Source organism: Ictalurus punctatus, chromosome 24 (assembly GCF_001660625.3).
Source record: "Ictalurus punctatus breed USDA103 chromosome 24, Coco_2.0, whole genome shotgun sequence".
NCBI lineage: Eukaryota > Metazoa > Chordata > Actinopteri > Siluriformes > Ictaluridae > Ictalurus > Ictalurus punctatus.
Window position 1 is genome coordinate 12,619,548 of NC_030439.2, and position 25,325 is coordinate 12,644,872.

At 40.3% G+C, this 25,325-nt stretch overlaps 1 protein-coding gene across 3 annotated transcripts in view; it reads left to right on the forward strand.

Annotated features, from left to right (window-relative positions):
• The window catches only part of ctnnal1 (catenin (cadherin-associated protein), alpha-like 1), a 66,293-nt gene that overhangs the window by 13,693 nt on the left and 27,275 nt on the right, over positions 1–25,325 (forward strand). For 2 of the 3 annotated variants that reach the window (XM_017454878.3, XM_017454879.3), the window contains exons 2-4: positions 15,331–15,520; positions 20,848–21,035; positions 24,321–24,440. In XM_017454878.3, the coding sequence (XP_017310367.1) occupies positions 15,331–15,520; positions 20,848–21,035; positions 24,321–24,440 (498 nt within the window). Of the gene's footprint in view, positions 1–15,330; positions 15,521–15,847; positions 15,917–20,847; positions 21,036–24,320; positions 24,441–25,325 lie in introns of those variants that run through there. The other variant, XM_017454880.3, reaches the window with a different exon arrangement.

Genomic DNA, 25,325 nt, shown 5'->3' on the forward strand with positions numbered 1-25,325 from the left:
CTCTCAAAACACGTTCGTTGATTTGGCAAACGGGAGATGTGAACATGGCTGAAACGTTTATTTATCCCTTACAAAATCACTCTTTCAGTGAAATCCATTTAACAAAGTTTTTTTTTTTTTGCTTGTATAAGGTTATATAAGGACGCTCATCACTTCTAGTTTGTCTGTTGTTCCTCAGAGTTTTTATAGCTGCATTAAAAAACAGCAAGCTCTTTGTAAACGACCAGTTTCCCAGAGAGAAGGTAGAACGTATGGCTTAACTGCTGCTACACCCACTGAGTGGAGTCCGATAAAACAAACCCATGGCCTCTTGGGAAAGCAAAGGCACAGTATATAAACACACGTCATGTGTGCATACGGATGTGGGGTTTTTATATGGTATACGCAGAGTATCGAATATTATACAGCAACTGCAGAGACTGCTGGCGTTATTTAAAAGCTATAAGAGAATTCTTGATGGTTAGATACAATTTCATAAGACCGCAACATCCAATTATTGAACAATTAGTGCAATGAAACATACTTCTTAAATGTCCTCACTTTGTTTCCATGCTTTTTCATTCAGGTAGACCTCCGTTCTGTAGCCATGTAATAAACCACAAATGCTAATCAATTAGATGCCGAGCTTCACCAATAACAATAACTGAGGAGCTTTACAGCTGGGTTTTCTTCCATTTTCCTCCACAAACAAAGTCTGTCCATTCCAATTATTTTGGGTCAAATCAGAGTGTTGTTTCCATACTTTCACCTCTTTTAACAAATTATACTTCATCACCTTTCATTTCCCGATGTTTACCCAAGAGTCCTGCTCTCATCCACAGAAGTGAGAGGTCAAATCGGAGGGCTCTTTTCACTGTTCATCAATCAGGACAGGTGATGGAGCATAACAGCTGAAAAGAGTGGCAAAAGCATAATGCGTCCTCAAGGTCCCTCAGCGTTCTTCTGTAACACTGTTTAACAGAGACGGTCTGTGCTCTTTCGCACACGCTGTAGTGAGTCACCGCTGAACAATCCAGTCCAGCAATATGTTCTCGCTCAGAAATCATCCACAGTCTGATATATATATACTCAAACACATACCTTATACCTTATTCACACAGTCATACTCCTTTCACTCTAATCTCCATAGAAACGGTTCTGTGCAAAATAGAAACTCTTCGAATTAGAAGATGTACTGAATAAGCAGCTAGCAGGACTGAATGTGAAGACAGTTACGCTGTAATGCTTATCCATTAGTAATTAGTTTATTGCTATAGATAAGACACATCAGTGTCGACATTTATATCAGTGTAGTTGTTTTGTTTCACTCTGGCCCTTCACTGACTCCAAACAGATGAAACATCTGTTTTGAACTTGAACAGAGAATACACTTGTACTTCTCTGTCCAGTTGTCTTGTTACGTCAACGTTTTGATCATTTTTTTGTTTAACAAGCCGTGTCGTTACTTCACTAATTAGGCAATTAGTTTCAATTTACCCTGAAGTCAGAGTGAGGTTTGTGCCAGTCTTTTTGAAAAGTTCACATTTTTAGTTTGGAAGACTACCAAATCCATACAGAGTGTGTTTAAGAGATATCAAGTACTTGAGTGAACGAATACATTTATTAATGTGGAACAAGACGCTTTGAGTAAATGAGTACAGCAATGTCGTGTAACTAATTCTTCGTTCATTGCCGCTTTAATTCTACATTCATGTAGCTTAATGACAGCTCGTCACATTACATTCAAAAGCTCCCGAAGGCTTCATTAACTGTTTTTTAAATTTTTATTATTATTATTATTATTATTTTTAAATTAGGAGATTGTGATTTGCTTTAAACTAATCAATGTTATCAGCGTACATTTATTTATTATATTTACTTTCTGCTCTGTAGTTTAGTGCAGAAGTTTTGTGTAGGACAAAAACGAAGAAGACATTTTAATTTATGGTAAACGTTTCTCATTGTCTCATGGATGTTCCTTCTTTATTTCTTCATTAGGGTATGATGAGATATTAATAATGAAACCAAAAAACAAAATAACCCAGGACATCAGTCCAGAATTTGGTATAAATATTCCCTAGTAGCCCTTGCCTTCATAACGGCCTTCAACATTTTTCATATCCTCTGAACAACTTTTGGTTTCTCTCAAAATTAAAATTCACCTTCATTATTTATATAATACAAAAAAATATATAATATTAAAAACAATATACACTGCTGCCAGAATAAAAAAATCACTTCTGCCAGATTTCTTGGCCATTCTTTTCTTATTTGTTTAACCTACAGTATTTGTTTTTTATCCTGGGGGGAAAAACCCCCTGTTTGAAATGTTGTCTTGTTACCGGCTATAGTCATTTCTTCTTCTTTCAGCTTATTTTAACAGTATTGTTGACCTGTGGTGTAGATTTGATTCAGCACTGGTCCCAGATGACCAAGTCATGAAGTATGAAGTCTGAAGTCATGACCTGGCTGTGTTTAAATGGAGTATAACTGTTATAAGATGCATATAGATGGAATACTGGTCAACTCTAGCTGTATAGTCGTCCAGATTTCAGTTTGTCAAAACTATGATATTTGGGCCTGGCAGTTTGTATGGTTTAGAGGAGGAAAAAATGCCACTATTGGGACAGAAGGCTCTCTAGTATTGAAAGCCCCAAATTCGCAAGGTTGAGACTACTACACTGAGGGAGGCCTTGTACTAACAGGAAGATGTGTTTGTAGCCTTCATGTTAACCAATGGGTGGTCAAGATGTGCCATGGAAGAATGACAGGCTAGATAATTGGCTACAGATGATTGGAACCAAGCAGTGCAAAACCTGAAGGTTATGGAATTTGAATTCTTGTCATTCATCATGCTTGCGCAAGTTGGTGAGAAGAAACTTGAAACTTTATGGTGCTTCATGTCCTGTCAGCTGTAATGTCATCTCTAGTACTGTATGACATGCACTTCTTTTAACAAACGTCTGTAGTTATGTGAGTTTAGAAAATAGCTTTATTGTCCAGGCAGTTTACCGGCTTTCCAGTGTCACATTGCCAACTTTCCTGTCTGTCCTTGGTCATCAGTAATCAAGCTTGGTGAGGACCTGAACTCTTTGAAAGGAGGTATTGTACTCCATTGAATGTATTCAATGAAAAGAAAGTGTGTAGGAGTTGAGGCACGGAACGAGTATGCAACCTTCAAGAAGTCAGTACTGCGGAGGACACACACAGCTTAGTTAAACCTTAAAGGGGAACTGCAACAAAACTTGGCAGTAACAGTGTGAATGCTCTCCAGTTTCTTTATGCCTCCCATACTCACTGGTAAAGTACAGAGTGGTAACTGGTATAGAAGCCTTAAGTGGATAAAAACCGAGCGCCGGACACCTTGATATCTCTCTGCTCCCTGGTACTCGCTTATTCTGTACACAAAACTCACTAATCATTTGGGCACGGTTAGTCTAGTATTCACAGAGATCTCTTTTCCTTTCCTCCATGCAGTCATACGTGTTAATGATGAGGTCAGTCTGCGATAAATCACCGTGGATTAGGGCACTGCTTCTATGCTGGTAAAACTCACTGATATGATATACCGCACTACTTTGACTCAACCGCTATAAAGGATTTCTGCAAAGGATGATAAGATCGAGCTTTTTCCTATCATATCCTGTTACTCCCTTGCATTTCATGTTAACACTTTTAGAATGCAGTGGCTCAATGTTCTTTAGGATTTCAACTAGAGATGCACCGATACTAAATTTCTCAGCCGATACCGATAACCGATTATTCAGAGTGATCTCGGTCGATACCGATAGTTCTGCCTTTTATGCCTTCTTTTAAATGAATAATGATTGATTTAAAAGAATTTCTTAAAGAAATGCAAATAAAAACTTTAAGTTGCTCAAAACTTTTGTGTGAAAGTTGAAAATCTGCAAAATGCTAGCTTTTTTTGTCCTTTGCGCTGTAGGCAGTGCTGCCATGTTGTAATGACATCACAGCATAACAATTATGGGCTCATCAGAAATTCTGGCTTTCCAAGTGGGAATTGTGAGTTGGAGAGCCATTTAAACAGATGTTTTGCACTTCAAGCTGAAATACTTCTGAGCTCCAACTTGCTCATAAATTTAATCATAGGCTGAGCATTTCTATTTGTGTTTCTATTTGTGAATGATTTGCTTTAAGATGACTAAAGGGGACATCTTGGTATTTGAAAGGTTTTTTTGTAAGATTTTTGGTCAAAATGTAAAGTTTTTTTTGTTTCATTACAAAAACAAAAGTGAAAAAGCCGTTTCCTGTTGATGTTGCATGAAGGCTCTAATGCTGAATGGACACTACACCAGTATGTTAGTGTGTTAATTTTGGGGATTACCGGCTATATCTCCACTTGTCTTTGCAGAACAGACCGTCTTCGCTGCCTGCATCTCCCCAACCAATCCTTTCTCCACATTTACTATTTACTCTCATTTTCTTTTCTTGTTTCCTCAGAAAAGCACATATTGACCAGATGGACAGGTCTTGCATTTTTTTCATGGGAAAGCATGGTTTTAGGGATCAGGCACTTTTTGGGATATTGGGCTCTCTCCAGGTGAAATTTCATGTTTGTGTCTGTGAACACTTGTATAGTTTGTGTACCGCAGCATAATGTGTATGTATGTATGGAGAACCCAGACTTCCCAATGTCACGAATCCAGCATTTCTGTGCAAGCCTGTCGACTACAGTCAAATTCTGACAGAGCAGCACTTTGTTTCTTGGGCAGAAGTTTGGAAATGCACAGCTACACCTAAACATTAATCACATTTGGGGCCTCAGCCTGACATCATGCTTAGTGACACATAAAGTGTCAGGAATGCATCCAAAAGCTGAACCCATCCATATCGAGCCTAAAGATTTCACATAATGAAAGCACTGTGTGTTGAAGTATGATGGTCATGCAGTAATTTTCAATGTAGAAAACACATAGCTTTAGCCTTAGCTAACTCTGGGCTCCTCTTTTTTCACATCCATTCAGCAAGTGTTAAACTGTTGGGATGATATTTTATACCAGTGAATTTTTAGGCATATACATATATTCTGGATTGCAATATCATGGCCATGCATTGGTGAGACTCCTGGAATCCTTCAGCCAGGCCATATGATTTCTTCACAGGCCCCATGGTTTGATTTAACAAAGTTGTGCATGTGTAGGAGGAGCAGGGTAGCTCCTGACCTCGACCTGTGTGAACGATCCTTGTGGAATCTCTGAGGGCTCATTAACAATTAGTGAAGAGAAAGCTGTGTTGACTGAGAAGGGAAAACACACGTGGCTAGGTTGTGATTAGGAACAAAAGAGCCCTGTGTTTTAATGAGACCTCACATGGGAGCACTTTCAGAGCTTTAAAGGCCCCCCCCCCCATTTTCTCCACCAAAGAAAAGCTCTAGATAGAAAAATTCAAGGATTTCCCAGCATACATGTCAAGGGGAACATTTCCTGGTATTGCATGGAGTTTGTACTCTCAGGTCTTCTGTTAAAAGTAAATTCAGGGTATAAAGGAGTGCTCAAACAATGTGCCTTGTTTTATCAAGCTGGATTCAAATAACTTTATTGAGACAGTTTTAAACCAGGGATGACTAACATTAAACCAAATGTGAAACAATCATGGGGAAGATCAACAGGTGCTTCATGTAAATATGGTGTTCATGATTGTAGTGACGCTATGGAGGGGTTTATCTTGTTGCTATGATGCTAGGTGATGTGTGCACTAGCTGAGGCTGAAACAACTGAGCAATGTTCCACCAGTCACAAGGACTGACAGGAAAGGAGATTAGACTGGGCATCTGTCCAGCACCTTATCTAATCTTTGTGATGTACAATGTGGGCTACAACAGTTAGGATTGTTGTTTTAACTACTGCTGTGGGCTAGGGAATGGACCTGTTTTAACGTTTTAGTGTAGACTGTATAAAACCTTGTGTGTTTTTTATTTTTCCTTTTGAATTAGTAATCTTATTTGTGCCTGTTTATTTATCAGGATACATCTTCACTGATTCGTAAACGTAATGCGTTTTTATAACCTTTATCCTTTTCACAATTTTAGTCCATTGTTAAACAAAAGTAGAGATTTTGATTCTACCACTTGCAAAAAACAATCCCCTTAGAGAAGTTCTTTATTGCCTTGGTTGTTCAGACGGCGTTCAGACTTCTTAAATGTAGGTATTCCAACATGCCTGGCTCTTAGTTATAATAAAATGACTGACTATGCTTTTTAAAACATTTCCCAGAATGACCTTTCCAAAAGCTCATTAGTGTAAGGAGTTTGGATTGTGCATCTAATTGCTCATTTTAAAAACTTCTGTCAGCATTTAGTGTGTGTGCCCATTTCCACCTCCATGCTTATGAATAGATACGATGTACCCTGATCCCCCCCCCCCAAATGTAAAGTCAAACAGCCTGAACATGTACAATATGTGACCTCAGTATGGAAGATAAATGCAGGGATTGCATTGCTTACTGGCCACATACAAAGTGCCAGAGGGTGAAGAGAGATATTACTTTACTGCCCATCGACCATGGCATGCCAGGGGCTCTTGTACAGCTTGTGTCCTGCCTGACCTGGCACGCCGTGCCTGTTCCACCGTCTGATCTTAATTATCTGCCTTTCTTCAGGCTGGATGCAGACTAGCACACTTAACATCATCTAATCTGGGCTGTGGAGACAATATGGTCCCGCTATTAAAATGTGTACTCAGCATGAACTCGCTTCGCTTCCCAGCCCGCCTGCCCTCCCCCTTGAACAATCTTATTTTTGCATCAAATTGCTGAGGATGAGGCGTAAGGGTAATGAGGTTTCTTCCTTAAAGACATTAAAAGCCAGGGAGCATGGCTCATTGAAAAGTGCAAGGCACAATGTCACCTCTTGCTGGGATTGTGCTGCATGTTGCTAAATGTCCATCTGTGTGTGTGATGAGTATAATGAGGGAGCATTATGGCGTCTGCTTGCTTTATGAGCTTCTCCCCCTCCATTCTATAACCTAGCATGTCATTGAAAGAGAATGCATGGCATTGGCAGGCACCGACTGCCTCTTGAACAAAGTGATCAGATGTGACATGGTTCCCTACAAAGGGAGATGAAATTGATACCTTTTCATTCCGGGCTCTGACTGCACACAATGCTGAATGTCTCTTGTAGTTTATATATGCAAGATTTTATTAAATCATTTGACACTATCATATACATGTATGTCTGCCTTAGGAGGAGGAAGATGATTCTATATTCATTAGCATAAAAAATGTAAACACGTACTACCATATCTTAAAATTAGGAAGACACCAATCCCATTTTTGATACAATACCGATCTCACAGCTCTGAATATGAGCCAATATCCTATACTTATCCAATACCAACATCTTGGTACCATAGCAACTTGCTGCAATATTCTGTTGCGGGAAAAAGACACATAGAACAAAGTGTGTCATATGTTCAGTGCAATAATCTGCCAGTTGCGCGCAACGGTCATGTATGTCGACGAGGGTCGATAGCACTTTCCTTTGAGTGTGTTACACCGTCCTGTGATGCAGCACGTGTAACAGTTTGAAAAGATGTGAATGTTGGCTTAACGCAACTCGTAGGGACATGCGTTTGTCTTCACCGTCCCCGGTTGGTAGTTGTCATGTGTTAGGAGAGGGTTAGCTGGTGGAAGGGAATTGAATCAAAAAATCCTAAAGTAAGAAAATCCCATTTTGATATATTCACAGGAGGTGTGGATAAATTATCGAGCCCACTGGGCAAGTGGACGCTCCATTGTGCTGCCCAGTAACAGTAACCTCACTGACTATCCTTCAAAATGCTAGCTAACATAATGTAATAACATATGGCCAGGTAGTTACATGCATTAATACACCTTGAGAATTGCACTGTAGTACATATGTAGTATATATGGCCAAAAGTTTGTGGACACCTGGCGATCACACCCATATACTGTATGTGGTTCTTCCCTAAACTGTTGCCACAGACTTGGAAGCACACATTTGTATAGAATGTCTTTGTATGCTGTAGAATGAAAGTGGAACTAAGAGGCCCAAACATGCTTCAGCATGACAATGCCCCTGTGCACAAAGCAAGCTCAATGAAGACCTGGTTTGCTGAGGTTAGTTTGGAAGAACTTGAGTTAACCTGCTCAGAGTCCTGTCCTATGAGATTTTAGTGTTCTTTTTTTCATGCTTAAAGCCCCATGCACTACAGAGTTAGTATCCTGTATATTTCTTCATCCTTCCCGTAATGCGGTAAATCTATTTAGTGTGTCTTTGTGCATCACTAAATGCAGTGAGTTTTATTTTACGAGGATGATAATGCATGAAGATGAACAAATAACGAGTAAAAATGGGCAATCTTTGAAAAGCAATCAGACATGGACATGATTGATTGATTTGGAATGCCTTCTTAGGATATTACCAATATGAACGTGATGTGCTTCTTTTATAGACTTTTCCTCAAGTACCTTTTAAATATCCCTTCTCAGCAGAATGATTTGTATCTGAACCCCTTGAGCTTGATTAAATCCTATACCATCAGTCCTGCAAACATGCACACAAACTCATATTTTTTTTTAGCCGAATGATAGAAGACTGATATTGATGCAGCCAGCAGCTCTATTGTTCCACTTCCTTTCAAACCCAATCCGTCAGGAACTCTGGGAGATGCTGCCAAGTGCTTCTGCTTTTATTCTTCTGATTTGGAGTCAGATTATCTTCCTTTTCTAAAGCACGGGCTTCTTTTATCTCTCTAGTAGATGTTCGGTTTGGTGACGCATGCAGAGCTGGTGTGGATCGCACTTGTGTTTGTAATGAGGTGGTTTATAAGAATCTCTCTGCTACTGTGTGTGTGTGTGAGTGGCACTGGCATTGAAAGAGTTTAAAAATGTGGTTAGAATATTGTGAAATTACAGTCATTGTGTTTTATTTTGAAGAAAAATCCTTGGAAATATTCAAAGTGAAGTGAACAGAAGCTGCTTTTCTTTCATGTGAAAATTTTCTAGTGGAAGCTGATAAAGCAGGACCACAGGATGAGCATGTTCATATCCTACAGGATAAAACCCACACTTCAGGATAAATTGCTTCCTTCAAACCAGTTGCTTTTATTTTGCAACACCACAGTTTCAAATTTTATAAGATGTACATTTTTTTTTTTTAAGCGTTATGATATGACACTTAGCTGGATTATATTTTCAGAGAGGATGTTGGGTTCAAGAAAAACTTTATCTAACTTATCAATTAGCAAACAAACACACATACACACAGAGACACACACACAGTGCTCTTCTTACCACAGCTGGAATAGTTTTCTGCAACACCACACAATTCGATCCATCTGACTGCTCCGCTTCACCATTAGCAGATGATTACTTAACATATCTGATGTCCTTTAATAACCCAAACAAGCTTTATGTTCTAGAAATCTCTCAGTATGAATCTAGATATATGAACATTTCAACAATTACAGTCATGTTTTACTGCCTAAGTATAAAAATAAATTACCATTGTGAATTACATTTAGACCCATAAACCAAAAATGATCTCGTGACCCTGCCTCATTAACTACAGGCCTCATGGCTTCAGTGAAAAACATCTTTCACTGGCTTAGTAAGGAACAAAAGACAACAGGTGTGCTTGTATAGGATCGTAATCAATGAGTGGTTCCTTAATTTCTGCCGTTATAGAGCGTTTATAGACTGCTGTCGGATTCGGCATTATAGAGCGTATATAGATGGCCGCCGCTGCTGCCGTTATAGAGCGTTTATAGACTGCCATTGGAGCCGCCATTATTGAGGGTTTATAGATGGCCACCGTTACTGCTGTTATAGAGCGTTTATAGACTGCCATTGGAGCCGCCATTATAGAGCATTTATAGACTGCTGTTGGAGCCGCCACTATAGAGCATTTATAGACTACTGTTGGAGCCGCCACTATAGAGCATTTATAGACTGCTGTCGGAGCCGCCACTATAGAGCATTTATAGACTGCTGTCGGAGGCACCATTATAGAGGGTTTATAGATGGCCGCCGCTGCTGCCGTTATAGAACGTTTATAGACGGCTGCTGCTGTCACCGTTATAGAGCCTTTATAGACTGCCACTGCTGCCGTCGGAGCCACCGTTATAGAGCATTTATAGATGGCTACTGCTGCTGCTGTTATAGAGTGTTTATAGATGGCCACCGCTGCCGTCGGAGCCACCGTTATAGAGCGTTTATAGATGGCTACTGCTGCTGCTGTTATAGAGTGTTTATAGATGGCCACCGCTGCCGTCGGAGCCACCGTTATAGAGCGTTTATAGATGGCTACTGCTGCTGCTGTTATAGAGTGTTTATAGATGGCCACCGCTGCCGTCGGAGCCACCGTTATAGAGCGTTTATAGACTGTTGTATGTTGGCGCAGAATATATGTATGTATATATTACAACATTATATAGTAATATTATGTAGCAATATTTTATTCAGTTTATTCATTCAGCATCAGTCAGATGTTTACTCGGTTATCGGCAGGTTCTAACCAACTTGGTTAGACTATCGGTCCACTATCGGCCGACCTCCAGTTGGTTATTCTACTTGTTTTTTGGTTTTTGCTTTTAAACACGGATGATAAGGTTCGAGTGCAGTTTGCCTTAGTTGTTGTGCTACCCCAAATTCACACTGGACGTGTTGCATAAGCATCATGGCTGAATTGTAGGATCTGTGAGTAGTGACTCTCCATTTAATCCACACCACACACACACATTCCGACACAACAGCGCACTTCATTTTCATCAGGATATACTAAGGTCTTATATATGAGCGTTACTGAAACACGGGGGATAGGGACAGCTGAAGCTGTGTCATTATGACACGACTGATGTGGCAACATAGTTTGAATCCCAACAATACCTCAGCCATCTATGGCTAGGAGTCAAGAGAGCTGTGCTGCCTCTGTGACGTACTCTCTCTCCCCTGTCAATCACAACGACACTGTCCAATCATGGCCGCCTCCGAGCTCATCTCTGTGGAAGTGGGTAGATTGAAGGGTATTTTATTAGATTAAAACTTGTTCAAATGGAAGCCTAACTGCGGTCTGGTTTGAGCATGCTTTGAATTGAAAAATTCCTGATACATCCACAGGGACTTGTGTACATCTCAAATATAGATGAATTCCAATCTCGATAATGAGCATTTAAAATGCTTCAAATAAAATGGATGGTTTATTTGTATGTAACTGGCCACGGTGACATCCCCTCATATCCAGTCTCAAATCAAACCCTTTGATTGAGTTTTGTCTAAAATAGATGACAAATTAACACACTTGGCCATTTTTGTAGTGTACATTAGCCAGAACCGTTCACAAATATGTGTTTGGAGTTGGAGAAAACCTTGTCTGAGCCCTGATTTTTGATGGACCTGTAGATGTGTGGTTTTAAATGGCACAATGCCGGTGAGAGTGATGTTTGTCTCCAGCACTCTGTCACAGCACTGAATCAATATCCGTTTCACGACCCTCCTGTTTACACAGCCTTGCTAGCCATGTGCTACTCCATCCACAGGAAGTCATGGCTGTTATGCGCCCCCACCCCACACACACACTTACTCTCGCTCGCTCGCACACACTCTCTCACACACTCTCTCTCTCTCTCTGTTTCTCGCACACACACACACACTCATTCACTCACACACTCACTCACTCACTCTCTCTCACACTCTCTCACACACACATTCATGCTCTCTCTCTCTCTCTCTCTCTCTCTCTCTCTCTCTCTCTCTCTCTCTCTCTCTCTCTTACACACACGCATAGACACACAATGTTTTTCTTTCACACAAGCACCTCACATCCACCCACTTTCAGTTTCTCATGTAAACACACGTGCCCTCTTAATCAGGATGTGCACAGGGCTGCTAATTGAGGTGATGAACCTTGTCATTTTGTTCTAGAGCTTTACGGCCAGAACAGCACTAATAACACTAATAATGCACCCCCCCAAAGTAAACTTGTGGGAGTGGATTCTGTAATTAAAGGTGTTGGTGCTATACAATAGGAATACAGGTAACAGGAGCAACAAGGCTATGGCTAGTGTACAAGCTAATACGCAAATCATTCATAGATTGTCTTTTGAGAATGAAACTTTAAGGTACAAAATTCATGTTAATAATCCAAAATATGTTTGTGACTTGATATTTTTTGTGCTTGCCTGACCAGTTCTTGAACAGAAACATCCCTTTAAAATGATATGGAATCCAAGCATTTGACAAACGTGCTCAATACATTTTTATTTGAGTTTTAGTGTAACAGAATTCCTTTAAATGTTTACCAGACTAGCTAAATCACTCAGCAGGACTCGGTGATAAAATAACAACTGTGCAGTGCAGTTAGCGGAAAAAAAAACGTCACTGGGTTTGAATTTTGGGAAACAGCTAAAAAAAACAAAAACAACAAACCCGTTAAAGTTTTTCTACATATACTTTGACGCCTCTACTTTTATGAAGCTATAAGTAAAAACACCTCGACCACTTTATTACTACACGTTCGTACAGTTATCCAATCGGCCAATCATGTGGCAGCAGCACTATGCAGAAAATCATGCAGTTACAGGTCAAGAGTTTCAGTTAATGTTCAAATGAAGCATCAGAATGGAGGAAATGTGATATCAGTGACTTTGAGTGTGGCGTGGTTGATAGTGTCACATGGGCTTGAGTGTTTCAGAAACTGCTGACATCCTGGGATTATTCCCCCCCTCCACAACAGTCTCGAGAGTTTAAAGAGACAGGTGCGAAAAACAAAAAACATCCAGTAAGCAGTACTTCTGTGGGTTGAATGAGAGAGGTCAGACTGGTTCGAGTACATGCTGACCAAAACTGTATGGTTGAAGATAGGAACAAATGTTGTCTTAACTCAGAGACTTCATATAGACTCAGATTCCTGTTCTTGGCTGACAGAAATGGAACCTGATGTGGTGATCTGCCTCGAGGTTTTCTGTGTTTTTTTTTTTTCGGTAGGTGTGGGGTGTTGGGGGTGTAATAGCCTTCCTGTCAGCTCGAACTTGTCTGAAGAATCCTAATTTTATCTTCCTAGCCAAGCGTGATTTCTTCACCTGATAAATTTCAGGGTTTGATCAAATTAGTTGGGTAGTTATGCACATAAGCCTAATCAATTACATTTTGTAATCCGTTGCCACCTGTCAAAATGTCTGATCTGGTCATGTGTCGCAATCCGAAAGAAATCTTCATATATAGTTTTCTCTTTTGGGAGTTACTTGAATTTCAAATGCTAGAGCTTTCATTGTGATTTGGGATGTATGCAAAAGAGCGGCGTATTCCAGTGTCGCCCGTCGAGGGATTTTCTTCAGCACTCCTATAGAATAATCAAGCTGACAGAATTAACAGTTAGTCGTAAAGCAGAGGGATCAGATCTCACTGAATTGAATGAAATGGAATCCAGAGAGTGTGGAGTTCCCATCCTGGGTACAAGACACTGCTGAATGGGAGAAATTAAACCCAGCTTGGCTGACAGTCTAAACCTGGCTTTGTTTTCGCTCCATAAAGCAGAGCATGATGTTTATTTTCTTCAATGATTAATAGTCCTCTTGTTTGCAGTACAAACCAATAAGAGCATATGCCATTCACCGATAATGTAGTCGACAAATAACGGTGATGCTGATAAGTAACAAAAGCTGTTGTGATTGATGGCTAATAATCACTCCTCCCGGGTGCTCCATTATAGTGTTGTCCTGCAGTTTTGCTTCCATTACAGGTGTCCTTTAGCTCCGAGCTCTGCGCCTGCCCTTGGGGGAGCGAGGCCGGGGGGACGTCAGTCTTTTAGGCGGAAATCGAAAATGGATGTGTAATGCATAATTGATAGATTTAATCCTAGCACAGAGGGAAAGACCATTGATGTGAAAGTATTTGTCAAGCTGTGAGACTGCAGGGTTCCTAACTAATAGAAATAAAGACGGAAGACCTCCTCCTCTTTCTCTCGGACTCTCGTAAATGCCTGGTAAACACACCGGGCCTCATTTATCGAACTGGATACGAATGAATTTAATCAAAAAGTGTTCCGAGGGGCATTTATACAAGAAACACAGACTCGCTAACGTGAACTTCGATGGATAGGCTTCACATGTTATAACTGTCATGAGTTATTGCAGTTTTGTATGCAGAGAACACTGGCAAGTTTAACTAGCCTGTTTAGTTCACACACGATCGCACGCACATACAGTATTTAAAGGACATTTTGTGAAGCACAGTCATTTAAAATGCAATCCAAAAGAAGTCCATAAATTAAGACAAATAAGGCCAGGTATTCGGTTAGGACAACAGGGATGGTGCTATATAAAAGGAGGAAGTGTTTGGTTGTGTCTGTGGTTGCTGAAGTGCTGCAGTAGCTGAGCTGCATTACTGGAAGTTTTAGCTCACACCACACCTGGGAGGCGCTCCTGTCCGTACAGGAGCTCGTGCAGTTTTTTGTGATTGTTGCGGTCAAAGATACTTGATTTTGCGGCTGCTTTTTTTTTTTTTTTTTTTTTTTTACAAAATGTGCAGTGCAGTTTGCTTTTTGAGGTTTTTTCTTCGGGTTTTCCACTAATCATAGGGTTGGCGGTTCGATTCCCGGCCCACGTGACTCCACATGCCGAAGTGACCTTGGGCGAGACACTGAACCCCAAGTTGCTCCCGATGGCAAGTTAGCGCCTTGCATGGCAGCTCTGCTACCATTGGAGTGTGTGTGAATGGGTGAATGAGACGCAGTGTAAAGCGCTTTGGATAAAAGAGCTATATAAGTGCAGACATTTACCATTTTTATATACGGAAAACTAGTTGACTTGGTAGAATTGCAGTTGTATGAAACTGTTCTGTGCGATCTTTCTTATTGTGATGTTTGTTGGTAGATGAGACCTTTTAGCGGTGCTTCTGTTTGACGCACTTGAATCAGAAACCGCTTTGGCTGAATGTGTGTTGTGAAGATGTCACATGACGTGTCTTGACCCAAATCTGCGGAAAGTCTGCGGTAACTTTTTTTTTTATTAAAAATGGCAAGCTTCTCCTACTATTGCAGAGTTTTCTTGATCTTTGCATTCATTTCTGTGATCACAAAATTGGTAACTCCTGGAGGGACCGGTGCTCGTTCAAAGTTTAGTCAACATTTTGGCATTTTCCGCTCTCTCTGAGCTTTGAAGGCACCATTAAATGTAAATCAGCTGTGCCTTGAATGCTCTTGGTAATTTACAGGTGATTTGGCATTCATCAATATATACACATACAAAGAAAATCATGTTTTATCGAATCATTTATAAATTGGATTAGAATTTTATCAGTTTGGTTTGGCCTATGAAAACATTTAACATTACTAAAAGATTGATTAAATGATGACTTTATTCCCCATTCCAGATAACCACCCTGATTAATCACAAGGACAAGCTAAAGAAGACTGAGAAGACCTCGAGGGCCATCCAGAGGGTCGGCCAGGCGGTCAGCGCCGCCGTGAGCCGCTTTGTGGCTGTCGGAGAGGCCATAGCACTGGAGAACGAGGAATTAAAGGAAGAAATGGGTCACGCCTGCTTTGAGGCCAGACGAGCAGGTTGGACCATAGTGAACCACATTACGCATTTCACAACTTCACAAACCCTTTAATTTATGCACTTTGTGTAAAGTGGAGCAATGCGCAGCTCAGCTCCCTGAGACACACAGGAAGAGGCCGTTAAGAGAAGGGGTTTGAATATTCATTGGTTTTCAAGCCCTTGTTTGTATGTAATTGCGTCTGCCTAAGAAAGAGAGATCTTTTTTTTTTTTTTCTCCTATTGTGTGGGGTGAGCTCTCTAACCTTCTCCCTCACCCCGAAGAGCAGCTCTAAAAATATCTCCTCAAATGCTTCACATCTCCATGTCTCATTCCTGATTCCTCTCAGAGTAACACATGCAGCACGGCTTCTTTCCACTGTTGAAAGTGCTTTCTTGATTACTTGGTTCATTAAAAAGTTAGTAAGTGCCTATTTTATTTATTTATTTATTTTTTTTAAGATTTATGGTCAAGTCCAGAAATATTGGCACCCATCGCACAACAATGAATAACATGCAGCAAGTAGTATTTTGAGCTTAAACGTACTGAATATACTGTAGCAGTGGTTCTGAAAGCCAGGGGGTCAAATCACACCATGCTATTATCACAGTTATTATATTTATTATATTTAGTTCTTATAGTAATTATCCTGTTTGACTGGTCCCTTGAATTGAACGGGTTTTATTCAGACCTCAACAAGTCAAAATTAGTTAGTCTATAAATAATGCCAGCTCTGAGCATATGTGTTCTGTGGGTGGAAAATACAGCAAGATAAAACTCTGTGGCTTTAATGTTCATGAAATGAATCCGTATCGAGTGGGTCAATGAGATTTGTTTAACTGTTAAAACAGTCCTTGGTTACCGAAAATTTGGGAAACACTAGTACAGGTGCATCTGAAAAAATTAGAATATCATGGAAAAGTTCCTTTTTTTCCCTGTAATTTAATTCAAAACGTGGAACTTTTCATATATTCTAGATGCAATACACAAAGTGAAATATTTCAAGCCTTTTTTTTTTTTTTCTTTAAATCTCGACGATTACAGCTTACAGCTCGTGGAAATCCAAAATCCTGTGTCTCAAAATATTCGAATAAAGAATTTATAATACTGAAATTTCGACCTGAGAGAGCTCCGATCAGCGAATTAACTCAAAATACATGCAAAGGTTTCATGCCTTTAATCATTTTTTATTAATTAAAGATGTAAATAGTAAAAAAAAATGTGTTCTGTTTATTTTATGCATTTTTGTTCATTCTTATGTAGAGTGCCAGAATTTCTGGAGTTGACTATACAGAGCTCCACCCAAAGGTTGTATTTATTATTATTATTATTATTATTATTATTATTATTTTACAAATAGGTTACCAAAGAAAGGAGAAAATTAGTTAGCCCTTTAAAAAGTAAACCAGCACCTAGAAGTTGTACATTTGGTAAGACAAATTGTTTGGACAAGTTTGGAAAGGATTTTTCCCCCCCCTCAAACAACATAAGAAGACACACTCCAGGTATTTCATGTTCCTCTGTTAGACTGCGTTCAGCTGATGGTAATCCACAGAATGATGCTGGTCTACAGTAAATAAACAGAGTGATCAGCTGCTCCCAGTAACTCCCAGTGAGCGAGACCTGCACAGCTCTGGGATTAGTGTGGACTTAGGGGTTAGCAGCTCATTCCCCACAGCGCTGAGACGCATGCAGTCATGCGTCTAATCCTGCTGCTCATTCTCCTGGCTACTCACACGGAATGAGCAGAAGTGTCACACTAAATCCAGTGGAGCACATGGGAAATCTCTGAAGTTCCTCTCTAGGGAAAAAAATCAGAAATTAGAGGTGTTGAACAGGATAAAAGCTCAGTGGTGAGGCTGTGCATTAAAAAAGGAAAGTAGAGCGGGAAGAATGGGGAGACTTGGACTGGATAAAATCGATGAGGTTGTGCATCTAGAAGGTCAGAAACAGTGCTTTGCATATGTATTCACACCCTGCTCATTTTGTACTGTTGCAATGTGCCATGTTTTTCCATGTTTGAGCTTTGTGAGATGTTTAAACTTTAGGATTTTGTGTTATTTTTTAAAATTTATTTTAAAACCCTGATTTATAATTATCCAGGACTTATTTTGATAACTCATAATGCTATACTCCTGGGCAAAAAAAATGGGTCCAAGTCCAAAAAGGCAAAATATTATGATTTTAATGGTCTTAACAACAAATCAACCCCCCCCCCCCCCCCCCCCCCCAACAATTCACTGCAACAAAAGTAAACGAGCAAACGGTGGCACAAGAGGTCTCAGGAGTGCATTTAATTAACTCCTCTTCATTTTCTAATGAATGATTTGTTGTTAAGACCATTAAAAGATTAATCTTTTGCCATTTTGGGCTTGGCCCATTATTTTAGGTCATGTTCCCTAACAAATTCTACAGTGTATTTACATTGAGATTAACACTACAAAATGTGGAAAAGTTCAAGGGGGCGAATACTTATGCACTGTATTAAAAAAATGAAAACTATTCTATCCAAGGAACATTGGATGTTATTTTGGAAATCTGCTTTGCTCGACTGTTATATTTTTAGTCCTACAGGGACACTGTGTTAGAAGAAGTGGACTTTCTTCTATTTCTTTCTGTCTCAAAAGTCCATGCAGTGGACATTTCTTTAAAAACGTTGATGCTGGTGTTTAACGAATGCGGTCATCCGAGCGCGGTGTAAACAATAAGCTAGTTAGGGTGAAAGCGCTCGTTAAATAGTGGACAACTTGTATTAATGTAGTGAGCTGCAGGCGACTTTAAAGAGCATGGGCACTGCGCTCCTGTTCCTGCACCCTCTAGAGCTTCTCTCTGAACACACTGCCTCAGGCCCTGTCCCTTCACAGCAGTGTTACAGGCGCTCCAGCCGCTCACACAAGCACCCGAGGCTCTTCTTTTCTCCTGCAGAGGGTATTCTGTCTTGAGCTTTTACAGAGGCTTCTCTTCAGAGTTCTGGCAAAAGACAGCGGTAAGAAATCCCACCTGACGCAGGAATGTATCAGTATGGCAGAGAACAACGGAGTGCTCCTAGCACAGGAATTAGACGGATTAATAAGAGTAAGAGAGCGCATGCTGGCAGGCTGATTTGGCCCATATTGCAGAATCGTTTTGCACGGGCGGACTGAATGCTGGATTTCTGGCTGTGAACCAGCTGCCGGATGCAATCAGAGCTTTAGTGTGATGTGTCTTTTGGAGAGCAAACTAGAACAAATCTACAGAAATTATGCAGAAATTATGCTTTCACCCCAAAAACGCTCTCCAAACAGATGTCTCTATTTTTCAGTCTCACGCACTCACATCTTTCAGCCTTTCTGTTTCGGTACTCATTATTATTGTTATTTTTTTTTTATCCTGGTATTTCTCGACATATTTTTTGGGAATACCAGCTCTCTTCTGTGGCACGGATCATATCAACCTTATGATGCTCCATATGCCAAGCAGCGCCAGGCAAAAACACGGCAGCCGTCTCATCCTGCACATCTGGGCAGGGTCGTGCCTCCTGGGTAGTTAAGAGGTTGCACAGATGATTGCCTGCTGCTCACACACAATAGTGAGAACCTGTGCAGCAGAACAATGAGAACAGTCGCATCTTATTATCTCTCAGCTTGCTTAAAAGGGTAGTCAGGTTTTCTTTGGTATCAATTGCCAGATTTCTCCTTCCTCCTGTTCTGGAGAATCTGGTCTTTGTGGTGTCCCTGGATCTGTAGACTAGGAGAAAAAAACTGACAGAAAAGTGTGCATGTATTTTGCTTTGAGTTGTGTCAGCTATAGGTCACACTTAGAAGCGTCTCATGGATGCAGAGCCAAACTGACCTGGATGTATTTAAGATTTTAGATTAGATTAGAGGAAAAAAAGGGACAGGGAAGAGAAAAGGAAGGTCAGTTTGCTAGGGAACCGTAATGGTAATGAGTACATTTACTTGTAGTGGTATAACCCTGGTGTCCTGGTGAAATTCCCCAATTGGCCCTTCTCTGTCACGGCCCCCTAATAATCTCCATCTCAGAGATAATAATAATAATAATCCGCATCTCAGAACTGGTACATCACTCTCTCCCCTCCACTAATAGCTGGTGTGTGCTGGGCGTTCTGGTACACTATGGCTGCCGTCACATCATCCAGGTGGATGCTACACACTAGTGGTGGTTGAGGAGATCCCTTCCCCCCACCCCCCAATAAAATGTAAAGTGCGTGGAGTGTCTAGAAAAGTGCTATATAAATGTAAGGAATTATTATTGTAAACGAAATGGTCTGAAAGAATGGTAATAATTCATTAACATGTAGTTGAATGGAAACTTCACCCTGAAACACATTCAATCTGTTTATATTAAAATATTTGTGATGCGTTAAGGTGCTATTTTTTTTGTTTTGTTTTGTTTGGTTGTTGCTGTATTTTTGTTATTCCAAGCTTATTTTCTAAGATTAAGTGCCACGTTATTGAGAAATCCAACGTAGAAATATTAAACGCAGCAAACACTGGACTCAAAAGCGGCATCGCTCTCTATAGATAGAGATAAAGTGAGGAATACATCCCACTGCCACCATTATCAGCAGCATTGTGGGTAATGGAGGAAACCATGAAAACAGCCAACATGTTGACGAAATAAGTTTCAACTTAAATTTTTTTTTTTTTTTTTTTTTTTAAATGTCAACTTAGAATTTCCTTCCAAAATAAATGCTGGACAAGATCGCTTGTTAAGTGTAAAGATGAATATAAAAGTCGTTCAGGGTGGATTTGTCTTTAAATTAAGGAATAATCTGATTTACAAAATCATATTATGTTGCTTACATACAATCAGATAAGTCCAAAGATCAGATAACTAACTGGGGATGAGTTTTCTTAAATCACCACAGCACAAAGATTAAATGATTAAAAGATCGCTCGCTCTCTCTCTCTCTCTCTCTCGCTCTCTCTCTCTCTCTCGTTCACTCTCGCGCTCTTGCTCGCTCGCGCTCTCTTTCGCGCTCTCTCTCTCTCATTCACTCTCGCTCTCTCGCTCGCTTGCTTGCGCTCTCGCTCTCTCTCTCTTGCTCTCTCGCGCGCTCTCTCTCTCTCTCTCTCTCTAGTGCTACCACTTAAGACTAATCTTAATCTACATTATTTTGAGAAGATTAGTGTGTTTGTAAATGCACTCTGTGACTGAACATTGTGTGTGTAGCTTGAATTTGTTTTTAAGATTTTGTGTTTATTCTTATGTTGTATGATCATGCAACGTTTGTGTATCTCCACCTTCAATTAGGGGCCCTCATAAAATACTGTATATTAGATAAAGGAATACTGTATATTAGACAACGTGGTTATGTGTGTGACCGCGTAGTTGTGTTTGTGGTAGGCACAGCTATAGCGCAGCTGACGGACGTGTGTAGCGTTGAGGCGAGCGAGGCCGATGGTCGCAGCACTGTGTTCAGTGACAGGATGGGCATGGTGAAAGCAGCTCGCATGCTCCTCTCCTCCGTCACCAAAGTGCTGGTGCTCGCAGATCGCATCGTCATCAAGCAGATCATCAGTTCCCGCAACAAAGTAAGTACACACTATCACCTCACCGACACACACACACACACACACACACACCCTTTCATTTTATCTCTGAAGAATATACACAGTTCTTTGAATCACTCATTATTGTGAACCCTGTAACTCAGGAGTAACACACACACACACACACACTGCACTTTTAGATCCTATCATTGACTTTCAGTCTTGCTTTTGGAGATAATTGAAGAGAAGCAGCACACCTACCGTGGTAGGAGAGCAGGACCTGTTTTTTTTATTGTTAAGAAGAGAGTGCGTGTGTGTGCATGTGTGCACGCTCTGAGCCAGGGCTAATCACGTTCAGTTAGAGTTGTTTGGACAGGCAGGAGGCAGAGCAGCTCTCTATTAGAGAGGAACCCAATTGAATTTGTCCCTGTCCAGGTCTGATAACACCCACTGCTAGCAAGGAGCTTCAAATAGCAGCCTCTTTATCTTGTTTTTCTTCCAGTCCAGGCTTCTTGCACTGCTTCCGCTCACTATATCGGTCCATTCAAAGCTCGGAAACGTCCTTATTTTTCCCCAAAAAAGTTTGCCTGTGCTTTTTGTATAGCAACATTTGAAGTTACTTAAATTTCAGACTTTTCATGCTCACAGGGTACAACAGGACGGCGTGGCACCTGCAGCTTATTCTGACACACATACAGTGTTAGGAAACTGTGATGGTGTTCTCCTATCTTAGTGTTGAAGTTAATTGATGTCTCGTGCAGCTATGGCCGGGATTCCCAACATGGAGGTCCTGAGAGAAACTCGCAATCTCCTGCTGGATTTTGTGTGCTAACGTTTTGAATTGTTACAGGGAGTCACATTCAGACAAGCCACATTTAAATAAATAATTGCTATTTTAGTCCTTTTCACTATCCTGACATTCTGCACTAGTGTAGTTCATCAATAGAAAATGCTCGCATTTCCCTGTCCATCTACCACCACTAAACAGACTAGTGTTGTCTCAAATTGTGTATTTATGTACTATTCTATAACTATGACTGTTATTGAGTATTAACACTGACTACGTTTACGTGGACAGCAGTAATCTAATTACTGACCTTATTCTGAATAAGACAATATTGTGATTAAGGTGTTTACATGAGTTGAGTTTAGAATATTCCTTTCATGATCCTGTTTTACATGTTATAGAACATAGAGCGATTAACGGCACACGTCATTACGTCCCCGCGCCACGCCGTCCGACGTTCCTCCAGAATTTCACGCATCAGCATACAGTTCGTCTTCGTTATGGTACCGTATACAGTTTTGGGTGTTTCATTTTTATTTCACGAAAGCTTCAAGTGCAGTTAATTATTTGTCATGTTATACGTGCAAATAGACGACTGCTTGAAGCCGAGGGCTGCGTCCGAAACCGTGTACTTACCTACTATATAGTAGCCGAGATACATGCATTTCACCTACTATATACTGCAGCAGGTAAGTACGCGGTGTTGGATGCAGCCGTGCTCTCTTGTTTGCCGTTAAACGGCTGAGCACTGCCGTGTGTGTACGTGTCCTGTCGCAAAAAAATGCGGTGAAAACTCTCACACGACGTTAATAATGTGATTAAGGTGTGTACGTGTCTGTAATACACGTCGATAATGCGACTAAAACGGGAATACTCCACATGTGTTAATCCGATTTGTGTTTACTTGGAGTATGACTTTAGCCGGATTAAGGTCATCAGAATCGCTGTTTACACGCTAGTGTCTTAATTAGAGTATTGTCTTAATTAGGTTAATATTGGATGATTTTTGTCCAATTGTCCATATTTTCTATTACACTTAGTGTTTTGAATTTTAAAAACCTCTCATGTCGCCTTCCAACCTACCGAATGGTCTGTTTTGCATATCAGCCTTCTGAATGTTCGAGATTAGTTCATATTTTGAATGGAAGGTCAGAGTTTTCAATTTGTCGCCGCTCATGACAACAATCATGAGGACAGCAGAAAGTTTTAAGAGAAACGGAGATCGTCAGCGTGTTTAACATCGCCATGCATAAAAACGCTAAATACTTCATGGTTAGACATGGAAACCTGATGGACAGGGATGTTTTGGCTCTTGACACGCCATCTCTTGGATGTCGCTTTTAAATATTCCACATGTACGTAAGGTACACTTCGAGTGTGTATACAATACTCCAACTAGACTGCTAAGACAGTGCAGGAATATTCCTTTTTGTATATATATATATATATATATATATATATATAAATAATATACTTATTTAGTTATTTTTTTACTTAGTCACTTATCTTAAACACAGGCATATTACTGACAAATAAAATGTTCAAATGTTACAGTAGTCCTATATTATAAATCTGGATTAAAAAAAGTGTAGGGTGGTCAAGACCTTCAGAAGGTCCAGTTGGGATCCTTTGACCAAAAAGTTTTGGAACCCCTGACATATGGGCAAATTTGGGTAAATAGATATAAGACAGATTTATTCTTCATGCCATTGGACTATTAAACTCTCTTGGACCTCTACACGGTCTGAGCGCAGGACAGCTCCCATGGTTCCCCTGTGATGGCCGAGATCATAATGCCTCTGCATGAACCGCCTCATTAAATCCTGGTTTATGCTTCTTCTTTAGAAGTGCTTCTGAGACACGCCCAAAGCAAACATCTGAGAGAAGAGTAGGTGGTTTGTAGTTTTAGTATCTGTGGGCTGTCCTTCAAATGGTTGAGTGAAGCAGTATGCAGCAAGTAGTAATAAGTGAAAGCACATTTTTTTTGTTGTCTTTTCAACAGAAATTAGGGCTCTTTGACAAAGATGAGCATGTTGCAATTTTCAGTGTTGCCTCAGCTGAAGCAGACGATATAGAATTAGAGTTAGGGTTAGTTATCTAAGCTACTAGTTATTTATGTTGGGTCCATAAAAACAGTGTTTTAGTACAAGATGGCCAATTCACAGGGATGTGTACATACTCCTAATTACGATCCATAATGATATGGTGACGCTTTCTGTAAGGAGACGCTTAAATAACGTTTTATAGACTGAGTCTCCGAAAGGAAAAGCTGTAACTTTAGGTTTTCTGCCATTGATATTCCTCAGGATGGAGGACTGATTTGCGGTTTCTCAGCTGCTCAGTAACATGCTGCATTTCTTCTGTCTTATTAAACATATAGATTTGTTCATTAGTAACATTAACACCCAAAATGATCTTGACGAGCCTTTCAGCCTTTTGGATGTTTTCTGCTTCAGAAAGAAAACCTTTTCTTTGACAGCTACCCTGTCAATCTCTTTCCCGTAGTCTTATGTGCTGGTGTATGTGTGTGTGTTTTGCAGGTGCTGGTCACACTGGATCAGTTGGAGCGAGTCAGCACCTTTCAGGAGTTTGTGCAGATCTTCAGTCAGTTTGGCAACGAGATGGTGGAATTTGCGCACCTTACAGGGGACAGGCAGAATGTAAGAGTGTGCACACACACACACACACACACACACACACACACACACACACACACACACACACACACACACACACACACACACACACACACACATCTTTGCTCATCCTAGGCTTACTAAATCATGAAGGCTGATCATAAACAAGCACATTGATAACAGTACTTCCTATGTGTTTTTGAGCCTATGGAAATTTGGAAATGCCAAACAGCCTACAATTGTCTTTGGACTGGATCTATTGATCGATCAAATCAATCAATCAATCAATTAAAGTGCTAATTTTACACCCCACCCCCCCCCACCCGGTGTTTATTTATTTAGTTGGTTAGTTTATTTTCTTTAGTTGTGTGTGTCCATGTTTTCCGTTCCTAAATGATGTTTTCACTGTTGGTAATAATATATCTAAATGCCTTTTATATACCCTTCCCAGCTCTGTGAAAGGTCAGTGTTTTATATTTTCTGTGATATGTTCTGTTTTTCTGATCCCACTGAATATTAACATGACTCATAGCCAGCTGTATGAGAGTTTCAGCCCATTTAAATCTTATTTAAGACAATGAAAGGTTGAAGTAAATAGGTTTGCATCTGGACATTTTAATAAGTCAATAAATTGACTGCAGCATGTCAGGAGGGATGGTACATTTGAGCCTGCTAAGTCGCTGTAATATTTCGGACACTATGAAAATGCCATTAATTGAGCATAAAAGTATACAACTGTGGTACTTGTATTTCTCTACATAAAGCCATAAGGTGCAAACTTATGGAAAAAATCAATCGTACGCAAGCACAAACCACTAGCACCATGCTGACACTCTAGCATTATCTTGAGGAATTTCCATCTTAATCTACTCTTGCAGGGCCAGATGTGATTTCTAATGAGAATGCACA